General features: G+C 35.8%; 1 protein-coding gene across 3 annotated transcripts in view; it reads left to right on the top strand.

Moving 5' to 3' along the window:
* Positions 1–18677: 18677 nt before the first annotated feature.
* The window catches only part of kcnd3 (potassium voltage-gated channel, Shal-related subfamily, member 3), a 134782-nt gene continuing 125791 nt past the window's right edge, over positions 18678–27668 (top strand). For all 3 annotated transcript variants that reach the window (XM_051118152.1, XM_051118151.1, XM_051118150.1), the window contains exons 1-2: positions 18678–19200; positions 20087–21263. In XM_051118152.1, coding sequence (XP_050974109.1) covers positions 20161–21263 — 1103 coding nt within the window. In that variant the 5' untranslated portion in view covers positions 18678–19200; positions 20087–20160. The remainder of the gene's footprint in view (positions 19201–20086; positions 21264–27668) is intronic.

Below are 27668 nucleotides of genomic sequence, written 5' to 3'. Positions count from 1 at the left end.
GTTCTTTAAAGAACCTTTGACTGAATGGTTCTTCTATGGCATCACTGTGAAGAACCTTTTAAAGCACCTTTATTTTTAAGAGTGTGGGACTACGTAACGCGTGAAGTTGAGCTAGTGCACTGGGATTGTGTAGAGCCCTTTGAAGCTGCATTAAAACTGCAATTTGGACCTTCAACCCGTTGGCTCCCTTTGAAGTCCACTATATGGAGAAAAATCCTGGAATGTTTTCCTCAAAAACCTTAATTTCTTTTTCGACTGAAGAAAGAAAGGCATGAACATCTTGGGTGACATGGGGGTGAGTATAATGTCAGGAAATTTTTATTCTGGAAGTGAGCTAATCCTGTAAGATATGCTTTCAATGAGCATGTAAAGAGCTACTGGACAGTGGCAGCTGTAGAGACCAGGCCTCACTCTGTGCCCTGACAGACACGTTACAGCCGCTATACTCGCCACACCACGCTCTCACACCTCATCTCTCAGAAAGAAAGATGCAGACAGACACACACACTTTCCTCTCCTCTAGAGAGTATGTAACTAGGTCATTCTATCCCATATGCGAGCACATCCTGAACTCTGTCAGGTAGCACAACTCTCTCTCTCTCTCAAAGCTGAAACAAAAGTCAAATCTAATCAGTCCAACCACAATTCAGTCAACTATAACGCCACTATTTATTCACTGTACATTGTTTGGACAGCGAATCCTACCGGGAACACATTTTTAACAAAAGATAAACACACTTGACACAAACTAAACATCCATTACACAAAAAAGTCTACTGTGACAGATTCAATTTGATATATGGATGAGAGCAGCTTCAGACTAAAATGCTAAAATGATAGATTTTGTTAAAACAACAAGACCCCTCAGTGAGCATGAGAGGGGTTGAGATCCATTTATCACAGTGGTGTTGTGTTAATTTAGCTAAAAATATGAACTGATTGTTTAAATCATAGAGTGGATGTTATTCAACAAAGAATAAACACCGATTTTGAACCAAATCTTCTCTTTTTTGCTTTACAAGAACATAGTAATCTAATGCCTGCTGTTCTGTTATGCAAACCTTTTAATAGGTATCTCAAATGTTCCAGTATGTTTCATAGACTATTATACTTTATGATCTATGACTTACAACACTCTGTAGTTTTACTTTTTATCAGGAAGTTACAGCCATTAGTGTACAAACTAAAGAATGCACCACCATTGCTACACTTTCAGTACTTCAGAAGGTCACAGAGAAGTGCAGAATAACTCCTAAATGTCTGTCTTGAATTGCTTGATGTTGGTGGTCATTATTCCATTGAGTAAGAGGAACGCTTTGAATGGCAAAAAGAAAATTACTGCACTTTGAAGCATTGCCGCATATCCAAAGTTATCAAATACCACCTGGATCATTCAGACAGCCATTAGAATAATAATGAGACAAAACAAACTCATTACAACTGTAATGCGTCATGCTGAGAGTATTCAGTTATGAGGATGTCCTGGCCTATCAGTCATTGATGGAAAGTTAATTTTGGATGGAGAAATCAGTCTGTCCATTGCCTCTGACTTTATCTTAAATTTACAAGTTAACCTTGTAAATAAAAGTTTCAGAATTATACAGTATTTATCACCTGAGTAACCAATGAAAGCTGCCAAGATGGATTCTACCTTTCGAACTCCAGTGCTCTGGTCTCCAAAGAAATCCATGTTAAAATGGGCTTAAAAAAAATCATCTGAATTAAACAGAAACTTTTTCAGTATAACTAAACATAAAAATGTGTGCAGGGTTAAACTGTGCTGTTGTTGGCTGCCACAGTAACAGCAATAAGCTTAAGGAATTCCTGTGATGTACTTGTTTTCCTGATCACCAATCTGCCCTGTGTCCGGCGCTATGATATGCTACGTTAAAAAAAAAGATTACGAGTTTAAAGTCATAATATTTTTTAAGAATGAATTATGAGAATAAAGTTGTAATATTATAAGAATAAAGTCGAAATATTTAGAGAATAAAGTCAAAATTACGACGAAGTCAAAATTATGAGAATAAAGTCAAAATGTTTTGAGAACAAAGTCAAATTTATGAGAATGAAGTCAAAGTGCTTCAAAATAAAGTCTAAATATTTCGACAATAAAGTCAAAATTACAAGAATTTGTTGCAATTACGAGATTAAACTTATAATATTTTGAAAGTATATTCCAGCCTATTGTGCATGCAAATGGCCCGGATTGGGAGCACCAGGAGATCAAAGTCTCAGCTTAGTTTTTCACGCTCTTTAATGTGGCGTGACAGATCGCGGTATTCGCGGCATATGAATCAGTCATCTTTCCGATTACAATGAGACATTTGTTTAATTAAATTAGGCTATACTTCTGATGTTCTTTCATGTTTATATCATGCTATAAATTAAAAATAGAAAATACACATTTAGAATTTGTATTTAGTGATAAAACTGACATAATTTGAAAGCTGAGCTGGGTAACACTTTAGAATACAGTTCCGTCATTAGTGAACAACTACACAGGAACAAATGACTAATGCACTATTAACATTCTAGTAACTACTATTGACTAACAAGAAACTCTGATTAATGAATCAGTAAGTAATAGTGGTATTTATTATTAGGATTAACCCCTTGAGATGTACCATCTCATTTTTGAGGGGGTCCCAGAACACAATGCAATACAATCACAACATAAAACAAAACAAAACACACATTAACGATACATCTTTAAACAACACTAAACACAATCGATAATAGATAATAGTGCTCAGTTGAACATGGTAGTTCACTATTAGCTAATCAGTAACTACTATTTTTTCATATCTCCCAGAGAACTACTAAGAACTACTATATATATGTTCATAATTAATGTGAATGATGCAGAATGTATAGTAAAGATCATGTTAACCCACTAGTAATGACTCAGGTAATACCAAATACTTCAGAAGGAATTACTAATTTTTTGGATCTGTATTCTAAAGTGAAGATCATGATAACTCCTTAGTAATGACTGAAATCATTGTAAGCTATTGAGGTATATGTAAGGTTTCGGATAGTAATGACTCAAGTGTTACTACATCCTTCAGAAGGAATTACTAATTATTTGGATCCGTATTATCCGTATCCGTATAAGTGAAGATCATGGTAACCCACTAGTAACAGCTTAAGTGTTACCAAAGCCATTGGAAGTCTAACTATCCAGAACCTTACAAAAACCTCAATGGTTTTTAATGACTTCAGTCATTACTAAGGAGTTATCATGATCTTCACTTTAGAATACGGATCCAAATCATTAGTAATTCCTTCTGAAGTATTTGGTAATACCTGAGTCATTACTAGTGGGTTACTATGATCTTCACTTTAGAATTAATTATACGTTTTGCACTATTTATATTAATTATGAACAGTTCAAATAGTAGTTCTTAGTAGTTCTCTGGGAGATATGAAAAAAATAGTAGTTACTGATTAGTTAATAGTGAACTACCATGATCAACTGAGCACTATTACTTATTGATTCGTTAATCAGAATTTCTTGTTAGTTAATAGTAGTTACTAGAATGTTAATAGTGCATTAGTCATTTGTTCCTGTGTAGTTATTCATTAATGACGGATCTGTATTCTAAAGTGTTACCGCTGAGCTGTATTAAAAGCAACAAAGCACAAAATTATTGTGTACTGAGTGACTGGTGTGCTACAAATAATGAATGCAAGACGTTAAATATTACTTCCAATCATTTACTGTATTATGCTATGAATAAAACAGCTTGTGAATAGTCACTTACATACCTCAGAAAAGACTTCAGAAAAGACCTTCAGAACGTTTTATGGTTTTTAATTAAATACATGTGAGGATACACATTTTGCAGTGTAGGTGGTGGAATTTTCACAAAGAAAACAATATAATTTAATGAATTAACTGATTCACATGAATACAGCGATCTGTACCACCACATTAAAGAGTGTGAAAAACACATTATTGCAAGACACATTGTATTTCACTATGAAACTGACAGATATTGAAAGCTGAGATTTTGTTTTATATTAAAAGTACCAAAAGCACAAACCTTATTGCTATTATTGGGTGGCAGGCGCAATAAAAATAGGCTTAATGAATGCAAACAAAGAAATATTATTTCCAAGCATACTTCTTCCGTGCTCCCAATCCGGACCATTTGCATGGGCAGGCTATAATCTTAAAATATTATAACTTTAATTACTACGATTTAATTCTCGTAATTTAGATTTTATTCTCAAAATTTTGACTTTATTCTCAAAATATTTTGACTTTATTCTCAAAATATTTTGACTTTATTCTCGTAACTCTTGAAATATTAATCTCGTAGTTTAATCTCGTAATCTTTGATTTTTTTTTTTTTGTTTTATTTTTTAACATGGCACTAAAAATGGCACTATTATACCTTGAATAATCAATGACAAAAGAAAAAAAAAAGCAAAACTTAAAGTGCTTACATTAAAATACTGTGTGAAATAATAAAATAATGTGTGCTAGTATCATTTTGTGGAAAAATCCCACAAACTTCGCCTGATCAGGAGCTGTATATTTGTGCCCTCATCTGTTTTCAATGCAGCTAACCTTGTGTTGCTTCATGCAATCTTTCTACTCCTTAAATTATGACAGGTGAGTTACTGTAAAAAGACGGTAATGCCACACTGTAAAGTGATGAAACTATGATGTCATGTGCATTGTAAAACTATTTTTACAGGTTTAACGTTACATTATCGGCTCAGAAAAAACATTAATTTGACCAGAAACACCAGAGACGGAAATGTAAAGCACCGTTCCGGTTAGGCCAGACTTCCGTGTTCAGGAAAAAGGTGGATACAAGAAGATTTTACTTGCTATAAAAGTATGATCGTGGCATGTAGGCATGTAGAAGATTACAACAGTTTTGATCATGTTGATAATTTAGAGGCTTTTTGCATATCAACTATGATACAGTAAGCTTTAAGCTTAATGAACAACTAAATTAAGTACATAAAAAGCCAAAGATCTAGCCTTCACCCAAATGAATTGTTGCTGCAAAACCTGAAGCAAGTAGTTCATGCAAAACAGTCCAAATATATCACTGACCTGAAGAAATGCTGTAAAAATGGGCCAAAATATCTTAATGTGGACATGAGGAAATTGAAGTATCCCAAATGCATTCATTAGGGCTTTGTGAATGAACATGCTTTGCAAAGTTCTTTTCACCTGGTGTGTACTGCTAAATGTTTATTCGCATCTCAGCTTGGTAGAGCGGTGTTTTTATTTAGATGCCATAAATAAATCATCACGAATGAGTCATGATCATCAACAGCGGCAGGTCAGTGATGACATATGAATTAATGGCCATTTAAACATGCTGTAAATGTTCTCCAGGGTCAATAACAGCGCAACATGTTTTACGGTGCGTTCCTTGTGTCAGTGAATGTTTAATAATCAATTACGGTTTTCTGGCTCTGCCAATGGAAGCTGGTTTATGATCGATGACAAAGCTGTGTGCATGCTTCATTTAAATATTCCCTGTAAAGCACATTGGGAGTGTGTGAAGCTACATCATAATGACGCAGCATGCAGCTCCTCTTCACTCACTGAGCAATGACACTTTCAATGCAAAGAGCCCCTCTTCTCGCACTGTTCTTCACTGATACCTAGAACCATGACGCACCCACTTTGACCAACCACCTCCATGGGCATCATCACACTTTCACCTCATATAGCACCTGCAACAAGACTAAGCACTTTGCCGTCCTCACACCCTGATGGTCAAATCAACTTTCTGTACATGTGTGAACAGCAAAAGTCACCCCTTTCAAAACTTGTGACTGTCTACAAAAATATTTTAAAAAAAAAAAAAACGGTCTTGTTGCCTGTAAAAGTTTCTAATGCACCTTCAAACCAGATACACAAAAGGTTAGTTCACCCAAATATGAAAATTCTGTCATTAATTACCCACCGTCATGTAGTTCCAAACTTGTAAGACCTAGAACACAAACTAAGATATTTTTGATGAAATCCAAGAGCTTTCTGACTCTGCATAGACAGCAATGCAACTGACACGTTCAAGGTCCAGAAAGGTAATACCCAGATAGCACACGTACGTCTACAAGATGTCTATTAAAGATCACTTGATTTAGCCCCTAAAATACGGATTTACCAGGGGTTCCCCAACCAAAAAACATGTATTTTATCCCCTGGTTTTCGGGAAGGTCTGTGTTACGCACAAATTACTCATTACTAGAATTTACTCACATGTTTACAGAAGTTTCATGAATGAGGCTCATTGTTAAAATAGTCCATGTGACATCAGCAGTGTTGGGCATGTTACTTTTAAAAAGTAATTAGTTATAGTTACTAGTTATTTCTTACAAATAGTAACTGAGTTAGTAACTGAGTTACATCATTATAAAAGTAATTAATTACATTGTCTGCGTTCGCTCGAACTGATTTGCTGAAATCAAAACAGGGATGACAATAGGTGAGCGCCAGCCAATGAGATTGCCGTTTGCGTATTAGTTCCGCCTACTACCGGAAAAACCAGCAGTTCCAAAGGAACTCTGTTGTTTTGACAGAAAAATACAGACAAGAATATCGTTTACATGTAGCGCGTCAAATCTGCATGGTATATATATATGACTCTCTCACTCTGTATCTTTCTTTGCGTGTGTGTGAGACAAAGTGACAGCTAGTCATGTGCCTTCACACAAGAGTGTATGTTCGTCAAATACAGGTTTGCGGTGCCTCCATTCAGATGTATTGAAAAATAAAATTGTAATAATATTTAAATAAATAACAGTAACGCTGCATTGTATTGTCAGAATGGTAATAGCGTTGTAACGGGGGAAACAGTAATTGGTTTGATTACTCGTTACTGAAAAAAATAACGCTGTTTTTATAACGCCGTTATCTGGACATCAGTGGATCAACCGTAATGTTATGAAGCTACAATATACTTTTTGTGCCCAAAGAAATCAAAAGTAACGACTTTATTCAACAATTTCTTCTCTTCCATGTTAGTCTTTGACAGGCGTTCATGAGAGTACCACAACGCGTGCATGGTACGCAGAAGCCGCCATTCTGACTTATAACCCACTCGTTATTTTTGTTTTCTTTTATTTACAAAAAGTATTCTCATAGATTCATAAAATTAAGGTTGAACCACTGATGTCACATAGACTATTTTATCGATGTCCTTACTACCTTTCTTGAATGTGGTAGTCAGTGTTGGGGAAAGTTACTTTTAAAAGTAATGCATTACAATTTTGCGTTACACCCTGAAAAAGTAACTAATTACGTTACTTAGTTACTTTTTATGGAAAGTAATGTATTACGTTACTTTTGCATTACTTTTTAAATCTGGGCAGGGCTTGCTTCTTTGTTTTTAATATAAAACAATTCTAATGTAAAAGCCCTTTTACACCAAAAGTGAAATGAATTCACCTCAGGCTGACAGAATAAAACATTTATGCAGGAGATCACTCTTCAGCTATAAAAAAGCACAAATGTTAAAGTAATTTTTGCTTATTAGTATGGTTGAATTGCATCATCGAAGGTCAGCAGCAAAGACACTAGTTAATTAAATGGAATTAAATACATAAAGGATATTTGTTTTATTTAACACATTTAATTATTGCAGGGTTGCGTCATATTCTGAGTTTGCATTTCACTGTTTTTATTCATTTTGAGGAATGCTGAATCTGTTTTTTGTGAGTAAGATTAATTAACGCATGTTCACATTTACTCTAGAATACAGTAACAGTAAGGAGTAATCATGTTTACTCCTAATTTCCCAACAGGAGACTTGTCAATTAATAAATGGGGGAAAAAGTAACTGGCATTACTTATTTAAAAAAGTAACTCAGATATTTTCTTAGAAATTCAAAAGTAATGTTACTTTACTAGTTACTTGAAAAAAGTAATATTATTACATAACTTGCATTACTTGTAATGCGTTACCCCCCAGCACTGGTGGTAGTTCTGTTGCTGCCTGTGAAGCTCTCGGATTTCATCAAAAATATCTAAATTTGTGTACCGAAGATGAACGAAGGTCTTGAGGGTAAGCAATTAATGACAGAATATTTATTTTTGGGTAAACTAATCCTTTAACACTAATGCCTTTGCATGTTTGTAATTAACAAATTTATTATCAAGACGTTTTTAACTTTAAACCAGTGTATCCAGATAATTTAAGTCTTCAATCCATAATATTGCTTTCTCCAAAGTTATCTTGTCTGAATCAGGGGAGAAATTTGCACAGATCAGGAACTGTAAATAGATGAAAACAGTTCAAAACAGTTCTAAACAACTATGTTGGTGGATTTTGATGTGAGAGGATATCAGTGAATAGACTTTTCCACAGGAAGAAGAATTATAATGGATTATGAATCTATTCATTGATAGACTGGAGTTGTGTGGCTTACTTGTGGATTATTGTGATGCATTATTGTGATGCTTTTATCAGCTTTTGAGACTCTCATTCTAATTCATTGTTGTTGGACTCTGTGTGACCTCTGTGTGACATAAGGCTAAATTTCTCCAAATCTGTTCTGATGAAGAAACAAAATCATTTACATTTTAGATAGCCTGGAGGTAAAAACATTTCAGGAGAGTTTCATTTTTATTAAACCCTTAAAATGTTTAAGGTTGTTTAGATATTTCTACTGGAAAACAAGAAATAATACTGATTTACTGATGTACTGACAATACTGATCTTTTCATGATGTAAAATTAATCATTACAGAAGTCTTGTGCTTTATATTAGGTAGTAATTATTTTTTCCCAGCGTCTCTTTGAATTGCATGCTTGACATTTATACACCATTGAGTCTGAAACACTTTGAAGTTGCTTTGGATGAGCGCCTAGTTAATGCCCTAAATGTACATGTACATTTTTAGACAGTGAATGAAAACAGGAAGAAAACAGGTGAAAAATGAAATACACAGCTGTAACATAACATACAGATAAACTAGTAATACTGTGAAATATTATTAAAGCTAAAGTTACAAAACGAGTTTAAATATATAATGAATTGTAATTCATTCCTGTGATGCCAGTGTCACATGATCTTTCAGAAATCATTCCATTGTGCAGATATGGTGCTCAAGAAACGTTATTATTATTAATAAATCAATGTTTGATTGTTGTTGTAACAACAACATATCTTTAAACACCCAATATCCAATTCGACCAGGCTCTAAAATACACTAAAATAATGCTGCACTATGAAGATATAATTCATTGTCATGCTTTTTAGTACAAACACATTCTTTCAATGCAAATTAGGCTTTTTATAGAAATGCCATATTCACAAAACCCATTCCAGAAAGCATAAAGTACATAAATATGAACATTTGTTATTATTATTAAATTAAATTAAATTAAATTTATTTTTTTAAAAAAGTTTGTTTTTCTTAAGATTTGCAACATCTAAATTGCATTCATTACTGATATTTTGGATCTGTTTGTGCCATGACCTCATCTGCATAATTCCTTGAGTGAATCGGGTGCTAAAACAACACAGACAGTGTGAGCAAATGCACATTAGCGAGTCCCCCCTCAACCCCCAGTGTCTGGGTTGTTGTCATGGATACTGCATAAGCTTGTGACTTATGTCATGCGGGGTTTCACCGAATTGCACTAGAGTTTCTTCTTGGGACCTGAATTCATCTCACGTTGGTCATCAGCAGTTCTAAGTAGTTTACATATCTGATGTTTTAGGAGAGGAAGTTTGTGTGGTGCCGGCGGTGCTGTGCTGTTTATGGAGCTTTGAAGCTCATGAAGTCGAGGTAATGTCGGGTCAGCTTATTGCCAGTGTGACAGGACAAAATTTTCCATTTCGTATGACAAGAGTGATATGTGTGTTTACAGAGGGCCAGTTCTGCCTCTGCTCTCTCCCCTTATAGAGTAAGACAGCCAGCAAAGGGTTCCCAGCATACTGTTATGCTGTTCAAGAGGTTAACGCACCGTATATGTGTATACATGGCGCGTGTGTGGTCTGAAAAGAAGGGGGCGTCACGTACGATGTGCACCTGGGTGCCATAACAGCTTTTTTTTGTGCTGACGTACATCAACACGTGTACGTGTACCCTTGATTGCACACTAATATACACACTTACGCAGTGCCTTTGGGCCTTGAATACAGTAACCTTTAACAGACTCGCCACAGCTGCGGCTCCTATAGTCTCCCTGCAGGCTTATTTATTCAGCCTCACGGCAGGGAACATCACTGTACTCGGTCATCAGAGAGACGCACGGCGCATACGCACCTATTAATATAGCTGCATATGATCAAAAGGTTTATGTCCCCAGATCTCTGCTGAGAAGCATGGATTACAGCCTCTAGGTCACATAGAGGTTATACTGACTTATGCAATGTGGAAACACGGCGTGTATAAAAAAAGATACAATGTGACACGACAATGACATGGCTAACGTGACCATTTATATGAATATATGAAATCATTTATCGCCACAAATGATGTCCATTCAAGAAATGTCACTTACTGTACAAAAATGTGATTTTTTTTTTATGTTTTTTAATGTTACAAAATAAATTTCAATTTTATGCTGTACTTTTGTACACTTTTTGTACTTTTTGAACCCTGAAAAATGTATCAGTTTCCACAAAAATATTAAGCAGCAAAACTGATAATAAAGAGAATATTTCTAAAAGGGGATAGTTCACTCAAAAATGAAACTTCTGTCATTAATTTCTCGCCCTCATGTTGATATAAAACCCATATTTACTGTACAAGACTGTGGATTTTTATTGTTTTTTAATGCTACAAAATACATCTATTTCAATTAAATGCTGTACTTCTGAACCTTCTATTTATCAACGAACCCTGAAAAATGTATCAGTTTTCACAAAAATATTAAGCAGCACAACAACTTTCTAAATTAATAATAAGAAGAATATTTCTTACAGGGATAGTTCGGTCAAAAATGGAAATTATGTCATTAATTACTCACCCTCATGTCGTTCCAAACCCATATTTACTGTACAAAAATGTGGATTTTTTATTTATTTTATTTTTTTAATGTTACAAAATAAATCTATTTCAATTAAATGCTGTACTTTTGAAGCTTCTATTCATCAAAGAACCCTGAAAAATGTATCAGTTTCCACAAAAATATTAAGCAGCACAACTATTTTAAAAACTGATAATAACGAGAATATTTCTTTAAGGGATAGTTCACTCAAAAATGAAACTTCTGTCATTAATTTCTTGCCCTCATGTTGTTCCAAACCCATATTTACTGTACAAAAATGTGGATTTTTATTGTTTTTTAATGCTACAAAATACATCTATTTCAATCAACCTCTGAACCTTCTATTCATCAAAGAACCCTGTAAAATGTATCAGTTTCCACAAAAATATTAAGCAGCACAACAACTTTCTAAATTAATAATAATAATAATAATATTTCTTGAAGGGATAGGTCGCTCAAAAATGGAAATTCTGTCATTAATTACTCACCCTCACGTTGTTCCAAACCCATATTTACTGTACAAAAATGTGGATTTTTTTAATGTTACAAAATAAATCTATTTCAATTAAATGCTGTACTTTTGAACTTTTTATGCATCAAAGAACCCTGAAAAATGTATCAGTTTCCAGAAAAATATTAAGCAGCACAACTATTTTTAAAATTGATAATAACAAGAATATTTCTTAAAGGGGCAGTTAGCTCAAAAATGGAAATTCTTTCATTAATTACTTACCCTCATGTCATTCCAAACCCATACTTACTGTGCTAAATGTGATTTTTTTATGTTTTTTTAATGCTACAAAATAAATCTATTTCAATTAAATGCTGTACTTTTGAACTTTTTTATTCATCAAAGAACTCTGTAAAATGTATCAGTTTCCACAAAAATATTAAGCAGCACAACTATTTTCAAAACTGATAATAACGAGAATATTTCTTAAAGGGACAGTTCAATTTAAAATGAAAATTCTGTTATTAATTACTCATCTTCATAATGTTCCAAACAAATACTTACTGTACAAAAACGTGGATTTTTAATATTTTTTAATGTTACAAAATAAATCTATTTCAATTAAATGCTGTACTTTTGAACCTTCTATTCATCAAAGAACGCTGTAAAATGTATCAGTTTTCACAAAAATATTAAGCAGCACAACTATTTTTAAAACTGATAATGACAAAAATATTGACATACAATGTTGTTAAATAAATGTGTTAAAATACAATATTGACACAACAATAACATGGCTAACAAGGCTGTTTGTACGAATATATGAAATCATTTATCGCCACAAATGATGTCCGTTCAAGAAATGTCTCTTGCTGCACAAAAATGTGGATTTTTTTTTTTTTTTTTTTTTTTTTATTGTTACAAAATAAATCTATTTTAAATGAATGATTTTCCTTTAAACCTTTGGATTCAGCCAAGAATCCTGAAAAAAAAAAAAATCCTATTTAATATTAATAATAAAATAATATTTTCCACAAAAATATTAAGCAGCATTTTTAAAATTGCTAATAACAAGAATATTTCTTAAAGGGACAGTTGTTGCAAACCTGTAAGACCTTTGTTCATCTTCAGAACACAAATTAAACTATTTTTTATGAAATCCAAGAGATTTCTGACCATGCAGACAGCAATGTAAATATCAAAAATATCTAAATTTGTGTTCCAAAGATAAACGAAGATCTTACAGGCTTGGAACGTCATGAGGGTGAGTAATTAATGACAGAATTTTTACTTTTGAGTAAACTATCCCTTTAAGCACCATATCAGCATATTTTAATGATTTCTAAAGGACTGCGTGACAATGAAGACTGGAGTAATGGCTGCTGAAAATTCAGCTTTGACATCTTAGAAATAAAATACTTTTAAAACATATTAAAATGGAAAACAAAATAGCAGTGATATTTCATTATTCATTATAAATTATTTCATTATTCGTTTTTCTTGCATTCTGTCATCAAACAAGTGCATCTGTGGTACTGACTTTTTCAAAAACATTTTAAAAAATCTTACTGACCAGCTTTCTGACCCTTCATAGACAGCAACACAACTGACACGTTCCATGTCCAGAAAGGTAAGGTAAAGTAAAGATATCGATCAAATAGTTCATATGACCTCAGTGGTTCAACCTTAATTTTATGAAGCTATGAGAAAACTGTTTGTGCGCAAAGAAAAAGAATACGAAGTCCTTACTCGCCTTCTGGACCTTGAATGTGGTAGTTGTGTTGCTGTCTTTATCAAAAATATCTTAGTTTGTGTCTTAGAGGTTTGAAATGACATGAGGGTGAGTAATTAATGACATAACTTTCATTTTTGGCTGCACTATCCCTGTAAGTCTATAAAAAAAAACAGAAACAGTTTTTGTTTTAAATAAAATGTAAGTTTTGATAGTTCTCTATGCTAGAACAGTCAAAACTTTGGCAAACAAGCACAGGTGTCTCATTAAACAAAAAGGAAGGTCCAAGGTGAGCCTGTTTTTCACCCACAGTATTGACTTGTTTAAGTGAATCATTGAAATATTGCCCATTTTAATGATACTGATGATGTTTAGGGATATCCAGTATGATATCAGTAAAGAGGAACATATTTCTGGTTTTCTGTCGATGAAGGCCTAATTTAGGTTTACAGATGAGGCTATGGGGGTACATAAGACAAAAAAGCTCGCCATTATGCAGATCTGTAAGAGGAAAGTAAGTTATAATGCTGAAATGTTTTTATTCACCTGAACTAAATAACCTTTAAGGAAATTTCCGAATAAAATCTTAGGCTCTAGCACTTGAAAGTTGGCATATACTGTAAAAGGCATGGCATTTCAAAGCAGATTTTACCATTTTGACGGATATCTGCTCCACTCCTCACTTTAAGAACACACACACGTTTTTTTTTCTACTATAGAGGAGACTTTCAATTGACTTTGACTGTTTTCATACTGAGCTAATGATGTTTTATATTCTTTAATTCTACCCTGAAACCTATTTTTACATTTTAATTAAAACATTTAGTACATTTATTAAATAGATAGTTCACCAAAAAATGAAAATTCTGTCATTAATTACTCACCCTCATGTCGTTCCAAACCCGTAAGACCTTCACTTATTTTCAGAACTCAAATTAAGATATTTTTTGATGAAATCTGACAGATTTCTGACCCTCCATAGACAGCAATGCAACTCACGTGTTCAAGGCCCAGAAAAGTAGTAAGGACATCATTAAAATAGTCCAAGTGACATCAGTGGTTCAACCGTCATTTTATGAAGCTACGAGAGTTTTTTGTGTGCAAAGAAAACAAAAACAACAATTTTATTCAACAATTTATTCTCTTCTGTGTCAGTCTTCGACAAGCGTTCACGAGGGTACCACATCCAGGTTCTACGTTAGAGAAGAAACTGTTGAATAAAGTCATTGTTTTTGTTTTCTTTGTGCGCAAAAAAACGGTTGAACCATTGATGGACTATTTGAACAATGTCCTTCCTACCTTTCTGGGCCTTGAACATGTCAGTTGCGTTGCCGTCTATGCAGGGTCAGAAAGGTCTCAGATTTCATTCTAAAAAAAGATCCTAATTTGTGTTATGAAAATGAATGAAGGTCTTATGGGATTGGAATGACATGAGGGTGAGTAATTAATGACAGAATTAATGACAGAATTTTCATCTCTTTAATAAAGATACTAAATAATGATTTAGTTAAAAATGAAAACTCATCATTTACTCACCCTCATATCATTCCAAAGACTTTGATAAAGATATTTTTAATGAAACTTGAAAGATTTCTGACCGTCCACTGAAAGTCCAGATAACCAAAACTTAAAAACGATCCAAAAAGGCATCATAAAATGAATCCATACAAATTGAGTGCTTTAATCAAAGTCCTGTGAAGAGACATGATTGCTTTATTTGATGTAATTTACAGAATTCATTTAGGCTTTCACACAGTAAATATTTTATTCACACTTTTGGCTAAACTATTTGGCTGGTGGCTGGTAGTAGCTGATTTCAGATTTTACTAGCCTTGTAGAGACATTTGTTCCCAACAACATAAAAACCTGGCACACACACATGCACTAGTGCATGAATTTATCAGCAGTTTCTCACTGCACTTTTGAGGGTACTATTTATGGCTCACGTTGGTCACTGTGATGTAAAAATCAGAATTTATGAATTTGTGACTCAGAGCTAAATGCACATCAGCATGAATCACAACCGAACTGCAGTCCATTGCTGTGATGTGTCACTCTCAGCAGAGTACTAAAAGTGACCGATCTGTCTACGACAGGCCCCTAGTGTGTTCACAGTGAGGTTAGAGACGACAACTGAACTGCATTTGCTCACCTGCTGGAGACTGGACTCTCAGAAAGAGCCTGACCATACATCCACAGAGGAAGCTAAAACATCCGTCACACCCAAGCAGCACCCATCACCTAACCTTACATTAACTATTTACATTAAAACGTTAAATTATATAACTGCGGTCATTTACACAACCTGTAATTATGTGAATTACAACAGTCTGGTTTTGCTCCCCGTCAGATCGCTGAAATGGCTGCAGTTAAATTGATTAATGGTTTCCTTCTAACCGCAGATAGTGGACGTGTTTCCGTGGCTGTGATTGTAAATTTAAGCACACTGTTGAACGCTATTGATCAGTCTATTCTCTTTGACAGGATATTTTAGAGAGGCCTTCAGGCAAAACTCCTTCCTGATTCTGATAGTGCCTTCTTGTGTCTGTCTGAAATAAGTTACACTAGACTACAGGCTTTATTACTTCAGGAGCAAATAAGTGTATTATGAAGGAATTTTGCGGAGTCGAGTTGTGTTTCTTCACCAGTGTTAAAGGTAGGTAAGTGCTTTTAGAAAAAGCTGCGCGAAAGTATGCAGTTAGGGTGCGTTTTTACACTGTCGCCACTGATCTGAGTTTATTGGTATTCTTCAGAACCTTCAGGCCCACTTTGAGAGCTGAGAGTCCCAGCAGAGTTAATTAGGCTTTATATTGCTTACTGAAGCAGCGAATCTGTGGTTACACATATCAGAATCCGCTCCACACTCAACAACACGTTTCCATCACAAGGCACGCCAGCACACTAAATCCATCAAGGATTTTCAAAGCAGATAACTGCTGAGGATTCATCCGCCGAGCCACGTTTGAAGGACATTACGGGAGAAAAAAAGAGGGATATAAATAATTCACACATACACAATATGAAGAGAACAGAAATGAAATTGCAGTGGCCTGATTTCAGGCCTGGAGAACAGCGGTGCATATGGCTTTGTGTCTGCTCATTAATTTGCAGGACTAGTTAACACTTTGGTCCAAAAGCACAAATTAATTGCTATTAAATGACAGCAGAAGGATAATTATGAATGCATGAATGCCCACAGCATTATTGTTTCAAGTTACAAGCACAATAATCACTGGATTTGCAAAAGTTTGTCAAGATAGTGACATCAAGTCTTTTTGTTTAAGGCACTTAAAAGCAATTTAACTAGACAGAACTGGTTTTGTTTTTGTTCCTGTGTCATTATTTATTTGTTTATTTATTTACACTCTAAAAATGCTGGGTTCAAAAAAATAACCCAGCTTTTTTTTTAGAGTTTAAATAAATAAATGGGTTTAGCATGTTGGGTCATTTTATTGGGTTATTTGTAAAATTTTACCCAGGTGATGGGTAGTTTTTCTGCACTCTAAAAAATGCTGTTATTTTTTTAACCCAAATGCTGGGTTCGGCTTGTTGGGTCATTTTATTGGTTTATTTTTAATATCTTTTTACCCAGGTGATGGGTAGTTTTATGCACTCTAAAAAAAGTTGGGTTATTTTATGTTTTTTTTTTTGTTTTTTGTTTTTTTTTACCCAAATGCTTGTTGTGTCATTTTATTGGGTTATTTTTAATATTTTTACCTAGGTACTGGGTAGTTTTTCTGTAACTCAGCTGCTGGGTCATTTTTTAATGTCAATTCAAATGATGAACCGATGAGAGAATGATGAGTGAGAACTTGACTGATGGAAAACTTCCTAAATAAAATTAAGGTATGTATTACATTGTATTCCTATGAAATTATTACTGTATAAATAAGAAAATGTCTGTAGTCGCACATATTTCCTTTTTTTTTTTTTTTTTTAAATATTATGTCCTAGCTAACGTCTGCTTGGAACGCTAGCCTTCTACAAACAGGGAAACATGGACGTTTCACCTCATGCCAAATGAATGCACGTCCAGTGCTGAAACAGTTTAACTTTTCAACTCTTCAAACATGAATAAGATGAAATTAATAAACTGGAACAGCCTATAATTACAGCTGTTTTCTTCCTACAAATTCCCATTGGCTGCTCTTGCTGCTCCTGTCAAGTGCTAAAACCTTTACTGAATGTTTTTGAAGGTTTTATGATTGAAAAAGACTCACTTGACATTGAATAAAAAATATTGTATATGAACTGTTCTATATATTAAGAGTTCATTTGCAAAAACATATAACTCCATTTTTAACAATTTTCAAAAATCATGTTTGTGCATTCCAATTAAGCTAAATCAAACTGCAACTGGGTTATTATGATTAAGTAAAAATAACTAAAAAATACAGCTAACACAATAAAACAATAAAAACATGATAACATAATAACATGATTTTTGAACAGAGTTATCCTTTTTTTTTTTTTTTTTTTTTTTTTTTTTTTTTTTTTGCAAATAAAGTCTTCTTATATAAACAGATTTCAGAGTGCATTTTTATTATTTAAAATGAAAAACCTTTAATAGGTTGAATGACCCAGCACAATGTCAAAAAAAAACAACCCAGCAAATAGGTTAATGTATAAAACCCAACAAGCTGGGTCAAAATAGCCCAGCAACTGTTCTGTCCAATGTTTACTCAGCGCTGGGATGCCAAATAATCCATAAATGGTTGTTTTTAACCCATCTTTTTTTAGTGGAGTTATTTGTTTGTTTTTGCTTTATTTATTTATTTATTTCTAGCTTATCTAGTACCTAACATGTATAAGCAAAACGAACTGTGATTGATTGCTTTACACATCAATCAAACGGCTCTTTCTGTCTATGTGGGCGGTTCTTGGCTAAAATAAGCTATCGACCCGACCTTTTGCAGTCTAGTCAAAGGTCTGGCTATGCGAGACTACCCTGCCTACTAACACTCACATAAACACTATAATAATTACATTAAAAGTTATTCAATATACATGATTTGTACAATTTACGAGCCTTTCAAATAGTAATGAGCACTTTCAAGTATTTACAAGCCGCTTTTTACATTCGGTTTCATTATATCAGACAAGACACACTTCTCTCAAACAGCCAAACCTACACACACATATCATTTTAGGAATTTGTTGCAGTTGCATCAATGTCTTGCATCACACAAAAGATTAAAACAAATATTATGTTAAGCATGACTAAAAAAAAAAAACACGTTTTTAATCCAGTTTAGCCTACTTCTGACACATCTGCGTTAATACCTTTTGGTTTAAGCTTTACTTAAATGTAACATTACGAATCAATGTGAGAATGCGAAGACGTAGAAGACGTTTTGAACGTCATCTTTGAATATGGATTGCTAAAACCTACGCTCGCTTTTCAAATCAATTACCTCGTCCTCATTTCTATATTGGTTTCAGGTAACAAAGCTGCGGCAAGCAGGGTGAGCCCACTATAAAGTAAGGTGAAATCAGCGCGCTGTCAAACAGTGTGACTGGCGCGAAAGCGAGTATATACTGCCTCTGTGCGTCTCGCGCTCTCTCTGCTCCAAGAACACCGATCGCGCGCGCAGCGCCAAACTAGAGAGCGCGAGACCTGGCAGCGGAGAGACCTCGGGGAGGGAGAAAGGGAGTGTGCTGGTGTATGAAGAGAAGAGAGAGAGAAAGAGAACGAGAGCGAGAGGTTGGGAAAACACTACCACCTCTATCCATCAGCCGAGCATCCTGCGGGAAGTCACTTCGAGCGCGCTAGCGGTCGGTGCGGCATTTCTGTCCGTCCGAGCAAATGGATCATTAAACGGCACAGGATGTGACTGAGGAGCACACATAATAAACACTAAACTATTATTACCCGCGGCTCCAATCACGCTGGTTTTTCCTTTAGTATTTTATTCTTTCACTTGCTGTTTTGTTTTCTCTTTTCACCATTAATGCGCGGATTTTTCGGCGAACACTTTCGAAGTGATGTCAGGAGAAAATGTAGCTGAATGAATGAAAAGTTACAATATTTTTTCATGGGTAAGTAACAAAAACTGCTGAAAACGACTTTGCTGTGCTTTAATGGACTGTTAATAATAACAATAACAACTGTAACGAGTATTATTACCAATATTCATCCGCCTTGTTCAGTATATTTAGGCGCATTTGTGGATAACCGTCGTTTAAGTGTTAACAGTTCAAATCTCGATTCTCGTAAAGTAAGAACTACGGCACTGTCAGTGTTCAACGACCGATGTTTTGTGGCGTTTTATTGTTTAGCATAGAGCTCAACAGGTTCGCATCTGTTTCAAACTGCAGTTGCTGAAGGGCTCTGTGTCTCGAGTACAAACCGTGTCTTACCCTCCGGAGTCTCTCTGCATGAGCTGAGAATGATAGTTTTAAAAGCAGCTTTCTTTACGAGCTGTCATGATGTATGTGCTGTATAATGTTGTATATTTGCTGTTATTGTAAAAACTGATGTTCGGTACTATTGAGTTGTCTTTTAAACTACACTATTAGTGCACTGTCACTGTATACAGTATATTAGTGTCAGAATACATGCATTATGTTTTATGTGTACACTTTCATCAAAAGTATGTGATGTATAAATGATGTTTCTGTAAGGGAGAAAGACTGGTTTTAACTAATAGGCTTTGATGTCTGATACCATTCTTCCCTGTCTCTCCTTGTCTTTCGTTTTCCTCTTTTCTGTACTTCTTTTTACTGTACTCTACATGATTGCTTCCCTTTTACCTCTGCCTCTCTATTCTGCTGGCATCCTGTTTGCTCTTGCCGTCTTTTCACTCCCATTTCACATCTGTCTCACTCTCTCCCACTGGAACTCTCTCCTCTTCCTGTCCTCCCACATTTGCCAACCTCTCATTCTCTCTCCTATCTCCCCATCTTCCTGTCTCCCTCTATGTAGATGGGGTCTAATCTAATGTCAAGCTGGTTGTGAAGGTGTTCGATCTGGTCCCCTCGACCCCAGCCGGAGTCCCCATGGCTGCTGGAGTGGCAGCCTGGCTCCCCTTCGCTCGGGCGGCGGCCATAGGATGGATGCCCGTGGCCAACCTGCCCATGCCCGTCGCACCGACCAATAAGAACAAGCATCAGGACGAGCTTATTATCCTTAACGTCAGCGGCCGACGCTTCCAGACCTGGCGCAACACGCTAGACCGCTACCCTGACACACTCCTGGGAAGCTCCGAGAAAGAGTTCTTCTTCAATGAGGAAACTAGGGAGTATTTCTTTGACCGAGATCCGGATGTGTTCAGAAGTATTCTTAACTTCTACCGCACAGGGAAGCTGCACTACCCACGCTACGAGTGCATCTCTGCCTACGATGAGGAGCTGGCGTTCTTTGGGATCATTCCTGAGATCATCAGTGACTGCTGTTATGAAGAGTACAAAGACCGCAAGAGGGAGAACACAGAGCGTCTTATGGACGACCTTGAGGACAACAAAGACAGCAAACTCCCCAATATGACTTTCCGCGAAACCATGTGGAGGGCCTTCGAGAACCCGCACACTAGTACCATGGCGCTGGTTTTCTACTACGTGACCGGATTCTTCATCGCCATATCTGTCATCACCAACGTGGTTGAGACGGTTCCTTGCGGTTCTACGCCGAACCAGAGAGACATCCCTTGCGGGGAGCGCTACACCGAGGCGTTTTTCTGCATGGACACGGCTTGCGTAATGATCTTTACCGTGGAGTATCTGATGCGACTGTTTGCGGCGCCCAGCAGGTACCGCTTCATGAGAAGCGTGATGAGCATTATCGATGTGGTGGCCATCTTGCCTTATTACATCGGGCTCGTCATGACCAACAATGAGGACGTAAGCGGAGCCTTCGTCACGCTACGGGTGTTCCGCGTCTTCCGGATCTTTAAATTCTCCCGCCACTCCCAGGGTCTCCGGATCCTCGGCTACACGCTGAAGAGCTGCGCGTCCGAGCTCGGCTTCCTCCTCTTCTCCCTCACCATGGCCATCATCATCTTTGCCACAGTCATGTTCTATGCTGAGAAAGGCTCCTCGTCCAGCAAGTTCACCAGCATCCCGGCCTCCTTCTGGTACACCATTGTAACCATGACAACGCTGGGGTGAGTCATTTTGTCTCAGAATGACTTCTCTCTGTATATTTTTACACTTTTTAACCCTGAATGCACACCAAGCCACACCCCTCAAGCATTTCAGAGGGTACATCTTAAAGGGATAGTTCAGCCATCACTCTCATAAAATATGTGCAGAAATTGTACCTTTAGGGATACAGGAGCTTGTCAGTGGTGCAGTACCCGTAAGGGGACAACTTTATACCTTATTTACCCCTAAAGGCTTCATAGTAGAGCCTTAGGGGTACATACAGTCAAACCAAAATTTATTCAGACATCTTCAACATTTCTCACATTATCACAGTTTACTCACTATAGTTTAGAAAATGGTAAAGGGCATCTGGCGTAAAACGTGCCAAAACGGCTGTGGGGATCACTCCGCTGTGGCGACCCCTGATCAAGGGAGCAAGCCGAAGGAGAGAGAGAGAGAGTTTAAAAAATGGTAATAAAATATGACAACAACTCAGTTTTAAACTGTGTCAGAAAAAATTCATCTTGATAATGTCACATAACTTTGATAGAAAGGTATGTAACGGATTACAATCAATGAAATCCACCAAAAAAATCAGACATCACAACATTTACAGTACACAACTAATGCTGGGTTAAAAATAAATATTGGACAGAACACATGCTGGGTTATTTTGACCCACATGGTTAGGTTAAATGTTTTTACCAAACATTCTGGGTTATTTTATTTAAGTCAACTACTGTTTAAAAAATATTATATTGCTGCCTTAAAATGGACTGGAACTTATAAAACACACATAATTACTAGAGGCAACAGCAATAATAAAAAGATGAGCATTTATTAAGCAAGAACACATGGACAAAATAAATTTATTTGGGTGAATACGCAATACTTTACAATATTACATACATTTAACAAGCATTTTAGACATAAAAATGTAACATTCAAAAGTAGAATTTTAATTTTAGTGTATTCAAATGTTCTCTGTAATCACTAGCACTAATTAGGGGGCAGCCGTGGCCTAATGGTTAGGGAGTCGGACTGAAAGGTTGCGGGTTCGAGTCCCAGGTCCGGCAGGGCTCTCTTCACCCTCAATACCACGACTGAGGTGAGTCCCCTGAGCAAGGCACTGAACCCCCAACTGCCTCCCAGGTGCCGCAACAATAGCATTATGGCTGCCCACTGCTCCGAGTGTGTGCGTGTTTGTTCACTACTCACTACTGTGTGTGTGCACTTAGATGGGTGAAATACAGAGTACAAATTCTGAGTATGGGTCACCATACTTGGCCTCACATCACGTCCTTTCCTCCTTTTCTTTTCCTTAATTCTCATGCCGGCGTGTTGCCGAAAAAATGTATATTTTATAAAAAATAATTTAGAAAAAAAATAACCCAGCGTTAAAAATGACCCAGCAGCTTAGTTACAGAAAAACTACCCAGCACCTATTTAAAAAATATTAAAAATAACCCAATAAAATGACCCAACAAGTTGAACCCAGAATTTGGGTTAAAAAAATAACCCAGCATTTTTTAGAGTGTATCAATACTTTGTTGATCAATTACCAAGCAGTGCTTAATTTTGTTCGGTCTGTGATGTAAAAAGGTCACATTAGCAAATAAAGAAAAAACACAAAACATGGTCAGTTCAGAGTGTCTGAATAATTTCTGGTCCCCCGTGTGAATAATTTTTGGGTATAATATGTCACAGTTAACTTTATTTTGCTATCCTCACTTACATAAATGAACTATAGTATAGAGTCCTGCATCCACTAATAAAAAATATCAAAAATCATATCTGTCTGAATATATATGTCTGAATAATTTTTGCTTTGACTGTATAACTACTCTACACTGTAAAAAAACAATTTCTTGAGTCAACTAATTTGTTACCCGGCTGCCTTAAAATTGTAAGTTCAGTCAACTTAAAAAAACATTTAGTCAACTTGAAATGCTAAGTTGTACTAAGTGACAACGTAGATATTTGAGTTGATTCAACTTAAAATTTAAAGGCAGCTGGGTAACCTACCAAACAGCGTTTAACAAACCACATTTTTTAAGTCAACTCAAATATCTAAGTTGTCACTTAGCACAACTTAACATTTCAAGTTGACTAAGCTTATTTGAGTTGACGGAAGTTAAAATTTTAAGGCAGCAGGGTAACAAATTATTTTAAGTTGACTAAACAAATTGTGTTTTTGTTTGTTTTGTTATTTTACAGTGTAAAAGGCACTCATATGCACTTTTAGGGGTAGATAAGGTACAAAATTGTCCATTTAAGAGTACTGCCCCAGTGACAAACTTAAAGATACAACTTTTCTGACAGTGAATTAAACAATTCTGCCATTATTTACTCACTCTCATGTTGTTCCAAATCTGTATGACTGTGTAACACAGTAGAAGACATGAACACATATGAACAAAAACAGTTCTTCATTTGTGTTATGCAGAATAAAGTAAATCATACAGGCTTGGAGTAAATGATGACCTTTTTTGGGTAAACTATCCCTTTAAGTAGCCCCATGTACAAGGTCTCTTAAACCAAAGAGCAACTTAAACAAACACAACTGTTTACAGTATAACATTACACCTCATCGAAAGAAAAGCCGTTTCCCCGCAGCTTGTGGATTTTCTTTCTTTTCCGAGTTAACTGCTATTAGCATCTAACCCTAATGACCATGGTTGCTGCCTGCCTGAAGCAGCGGTAGGTTTGGATTGAACTCACTGCCCCAGGCTAGACTTTACTCATCCCTATTATGCACCAATTAATATTTGAGCGTGTGTGAAGCAAGCAGAGGAACATCCTTCAGCGTTTCTCCCACAGATTAACAACAGAAGGCAACTGCAGAGCTGTATAGCCCCATTTACAGTACTTCAAACCTGCCCCTCATAAATCACAGGCCATTTATTCACGTGTTCATGACTGATACGTGTAGACATTGACACAGCTGGTTTTAAGAGAATGCGTGGGATTAATTTAGGTGATTAGTTTGAGTGATTATATGGCGTATGAGTAATCGCTATATATATGCTGCTACAGTGGCTACCTTATAGCTGCTGTGTCACTGTGGCTTTGAAACCAGAGCTGAAGTCTTTGACTTCCTGTTTAGATGGCCGATCACTGGCTGAACACTTGTCTTTGAGCCCTGTGACCCCAAAACAACAAGATTAAGGACTTCATTTATTGTGGACAGTAACTCATGAATGTTACATTGCCAAATGGTTTGGTCCTTGATGAATACAGTTGAGGTGACTGTCCTATCCTGAGGTAGAATTACAAATGGTTAGAAGTGTAATTACTTATTTACGCTTTCGTTCGAGAGTTATCTGTGTAGATGTACATATCTCTTAACAGGTCATTGTGGGCATTATGTTTGAACTATAACCCTATATATAGTTCTTATTGTTGTGTTAATGTGTTGGCTGGTTTTACATGGATTTTCGAATAGCGCAGATCTCATTACACATTACTACATTTGCACCAGAGATCCAGTCTCCACTCACATCTGAGACTTGACCCGAGATGAGAGCGAGAGAGACTCTTCTCATCAATAAAACACGCCGTAGAAGTGTGTGTCACTGTGACTAATGTTCTCAGGTACATGTGCTGAACAATGTAAACCACTATGACATTTCCAACACCGCTGACGTCATGTGTTCTCACCGCCCGTGTGTGGGAGTGTTTCCCATTCAGTTCAAACCAAATATAGGGGTTCGTTTTCACAGTTGATTATGCCAGTAGGTTCAGGTTGTTATCGCATCATAACACACTTGTTGATTCTGGCTTCCTTGACCAGTGCGGTGGTGTGTTTTACACGCCTAGTGCTTCTTTTATTCATTGATTCATTCGCACTAAAGCGCATATTACCAGGGTCTCCACCTCACTCAGTCAGAGTGAAATACAGCACTGCAGTTCAGCTTCTCTGGTGAGACTGAGACATTGCATTAACATGTAAAACACAGACCCGCTGCCCTCGAACACTCAGCATGTGAGCTAGGAGAACTAGCTCTCATTAGAGCAATAATAAAATCTGTTTATCAGAAATATCCAGCCTTTGTTGTGTGTGAATGGTTAACTGTTCTTCTCTGCCCTGTCATCTGTCTGAAGTGTTTTCTTCCTCCTCTGTATTGTTTACACCAGTAACATTTAATTTAGCTGCTCTACTGTTGAATTTCATGGCTCTGTGTTTTGTCTTGGCAAGACGGCTGGCTAAGAGTTGAAGTAAAGCAAAAGAGTACAAGAGGGAAGGCAGAGTGAAGGAAAATTTTATTGCTTGGATGTGTCTCTTTCCTGTACCATATTGGTTATTGGTCAATACTAGATGTATATTTTATTTATATTATTTAGATTACCTTTGCTGCCATCTAATACTCGTGTAAACACTAATCATTTAATAACACTGTTAAATGTAATCTTTAGCATAAATTAAAATAAATATACTGTTTTCGTTCTGTAGATTATAATGTTGTGATGCCTAAATTCATGTTAAACCATTGACTTTTGTGTGTGTTTTTTTTTTTTTTATTATTTAAATTTTTATTTAGACACAATAGTGTAGTATTTTACATTTGCATTTTATGGGCAGTGTTGGGTAGTAACTATTTACATGTAACAGAGATACGTAATTTAATTACAAAATAAATGTAACTGTAATCTGTTATAGTTTATAAGAAAAATGCGTAATGAAATTACAGTTACTTATGAAAATGTTATGGACTACAGAGAGGTTTACATCTTAATATTTTCACACACACTCACACGTATAATGAATTAATTGATTGCTCTAAAATTTGAGACACCAATGTTTCAGGAGTTAGGACACAGAATAGGACACGTGCTTATTCGATAACTGTTCTATTCTCCATTTGGATTTATGTACAGTTGAAAGTCAAAAGTTTACATACACCCACCAAAATAAGAGGGATCATACAAAATGCATGTTATTTTTTATTTAGTAACCTAAATTAGGTGACCTAAATGTATTTCACATAAAAGACATTTACATATAGTTTTCAGCAGAAAATAGTTGAATTTATAAAAATGACCCTGTTCAAAAGTTTGCATACGCTTGATACCTGAATGATCCACAGCTGTTTTTTTTTTTGTTGTTGTTTAGTGATAGCTGTTCACGACTCCCTTGTTTGTCCTGAACAGTTAAACTGCCTGCTGCTCTTCAGAAAAATCCTTCAGGTTACCTGAATGATCCACAGCTGTGTTTTTGTTTGTTTGTTTGTTTTGCTTTGTTTTTGTTTAGTGATAGTTGTTCATCAGTCCCTTGTTTGTCCTGAACAGTTGCTCACTGATGCACCGGAAGGAAACACAATGCAAGAGCCGGGGGGCTGAAAACTGTTTTAATTTGAAGATCAGGGCAAATTTAACTTACTTGGTCTTCCGGGAAACATGTAAGTAGCCTCTGAAGGGCAATTTTAAATAAAAACATATGATATTTAGGCAAAATAAGAAAAATGTACACATCTTCATTCTGTTCAAAAGTTTTTACCCCCGGCTCCTAATGCATCGTTTTTTCGTCTGGAGCATCAGTGAGCGTTTGAACCTTCTGTAATAGTTTCATATGAGTCCCTCAATAATAGTCCCTCAGTTGTCCTCAGTGTGAAAAGATGGATATCAAAATCATACAGCCATTGTTGGAAAGGGTTCAAATACACAAAAATGCTGTAAAACCAAAGAATTTGTGGGACCTGAAGGATTTTTTTCTGAAGAGTATCAGGCAGTTTAACTGTTCAGGACAAACAAGGGAGTCATAAACAACTATCACTAAACAACAACAACAACAAAACAGCTGTGGATCATTCAGGTAACAACACAGTATTAAGAATCAAGTGTGTGTAAACTTTTGAACAGGGTCATTTTTGTAAATTCAACTATTATTTTCTCTTGTGGACTAAATGTAAATGTCTTTTATATAAAATATCTTATTCAGGTCAGTACTAAAAAAAAAAAATAAATAACGTGCATTTTGTATGATCCCTCTTGTTTTGATAAAATAATTAACATTTTGCAGATCCTGCAAGGTGTATGTAAACTTTTGACCTCAGCTGTATATGCTACAAATACAAAAACAGTATCATAGCTATTAAACTATATCTTATGATTTTAAATCCATGTTTAACCTCAGAATCATCTCAAAGTAAAAAGAGATGATTTAGTCTGATTTTATGATGCCTGTGCTTTAAAATTATTTTTTATAATCTTAATTCAAGTGATGAAGCATTTTGAAAGAATTGTTGAGTACTACTGTAAGGTTAACACTGCATGGTTTAAATGTTTATAATAGTAATTAGAAAGTAATCAAATGTAATCAGTTATATTACTTTAATAAAGTAATTGAAATAGTTACACTACTTATTACATTTTAAATAGAGTAACTTATCTGTAACCTATTGCATTTCCAAAGTAACCTTCCCAAC

This window comes from Labeo rohita, chromosome 8 (genome assembly GCF_022985175.1).
Source record: "Labeo rohita strain BAU-BD-2019 chromosome 8, IGBB_LRoh.1.0, whole genome shotgun sequence".
Lineage (NCBI taxonomy): Eukaryota > Metazoa > Chordata > Actinopteri > Cypriniformes > Cyprinidae > Labeo > Labeo rohita.
Note: the sequence above shows the minus strand (reverse complement) of the source record. Positions and strands in the feature narration are given on the sequence as shown.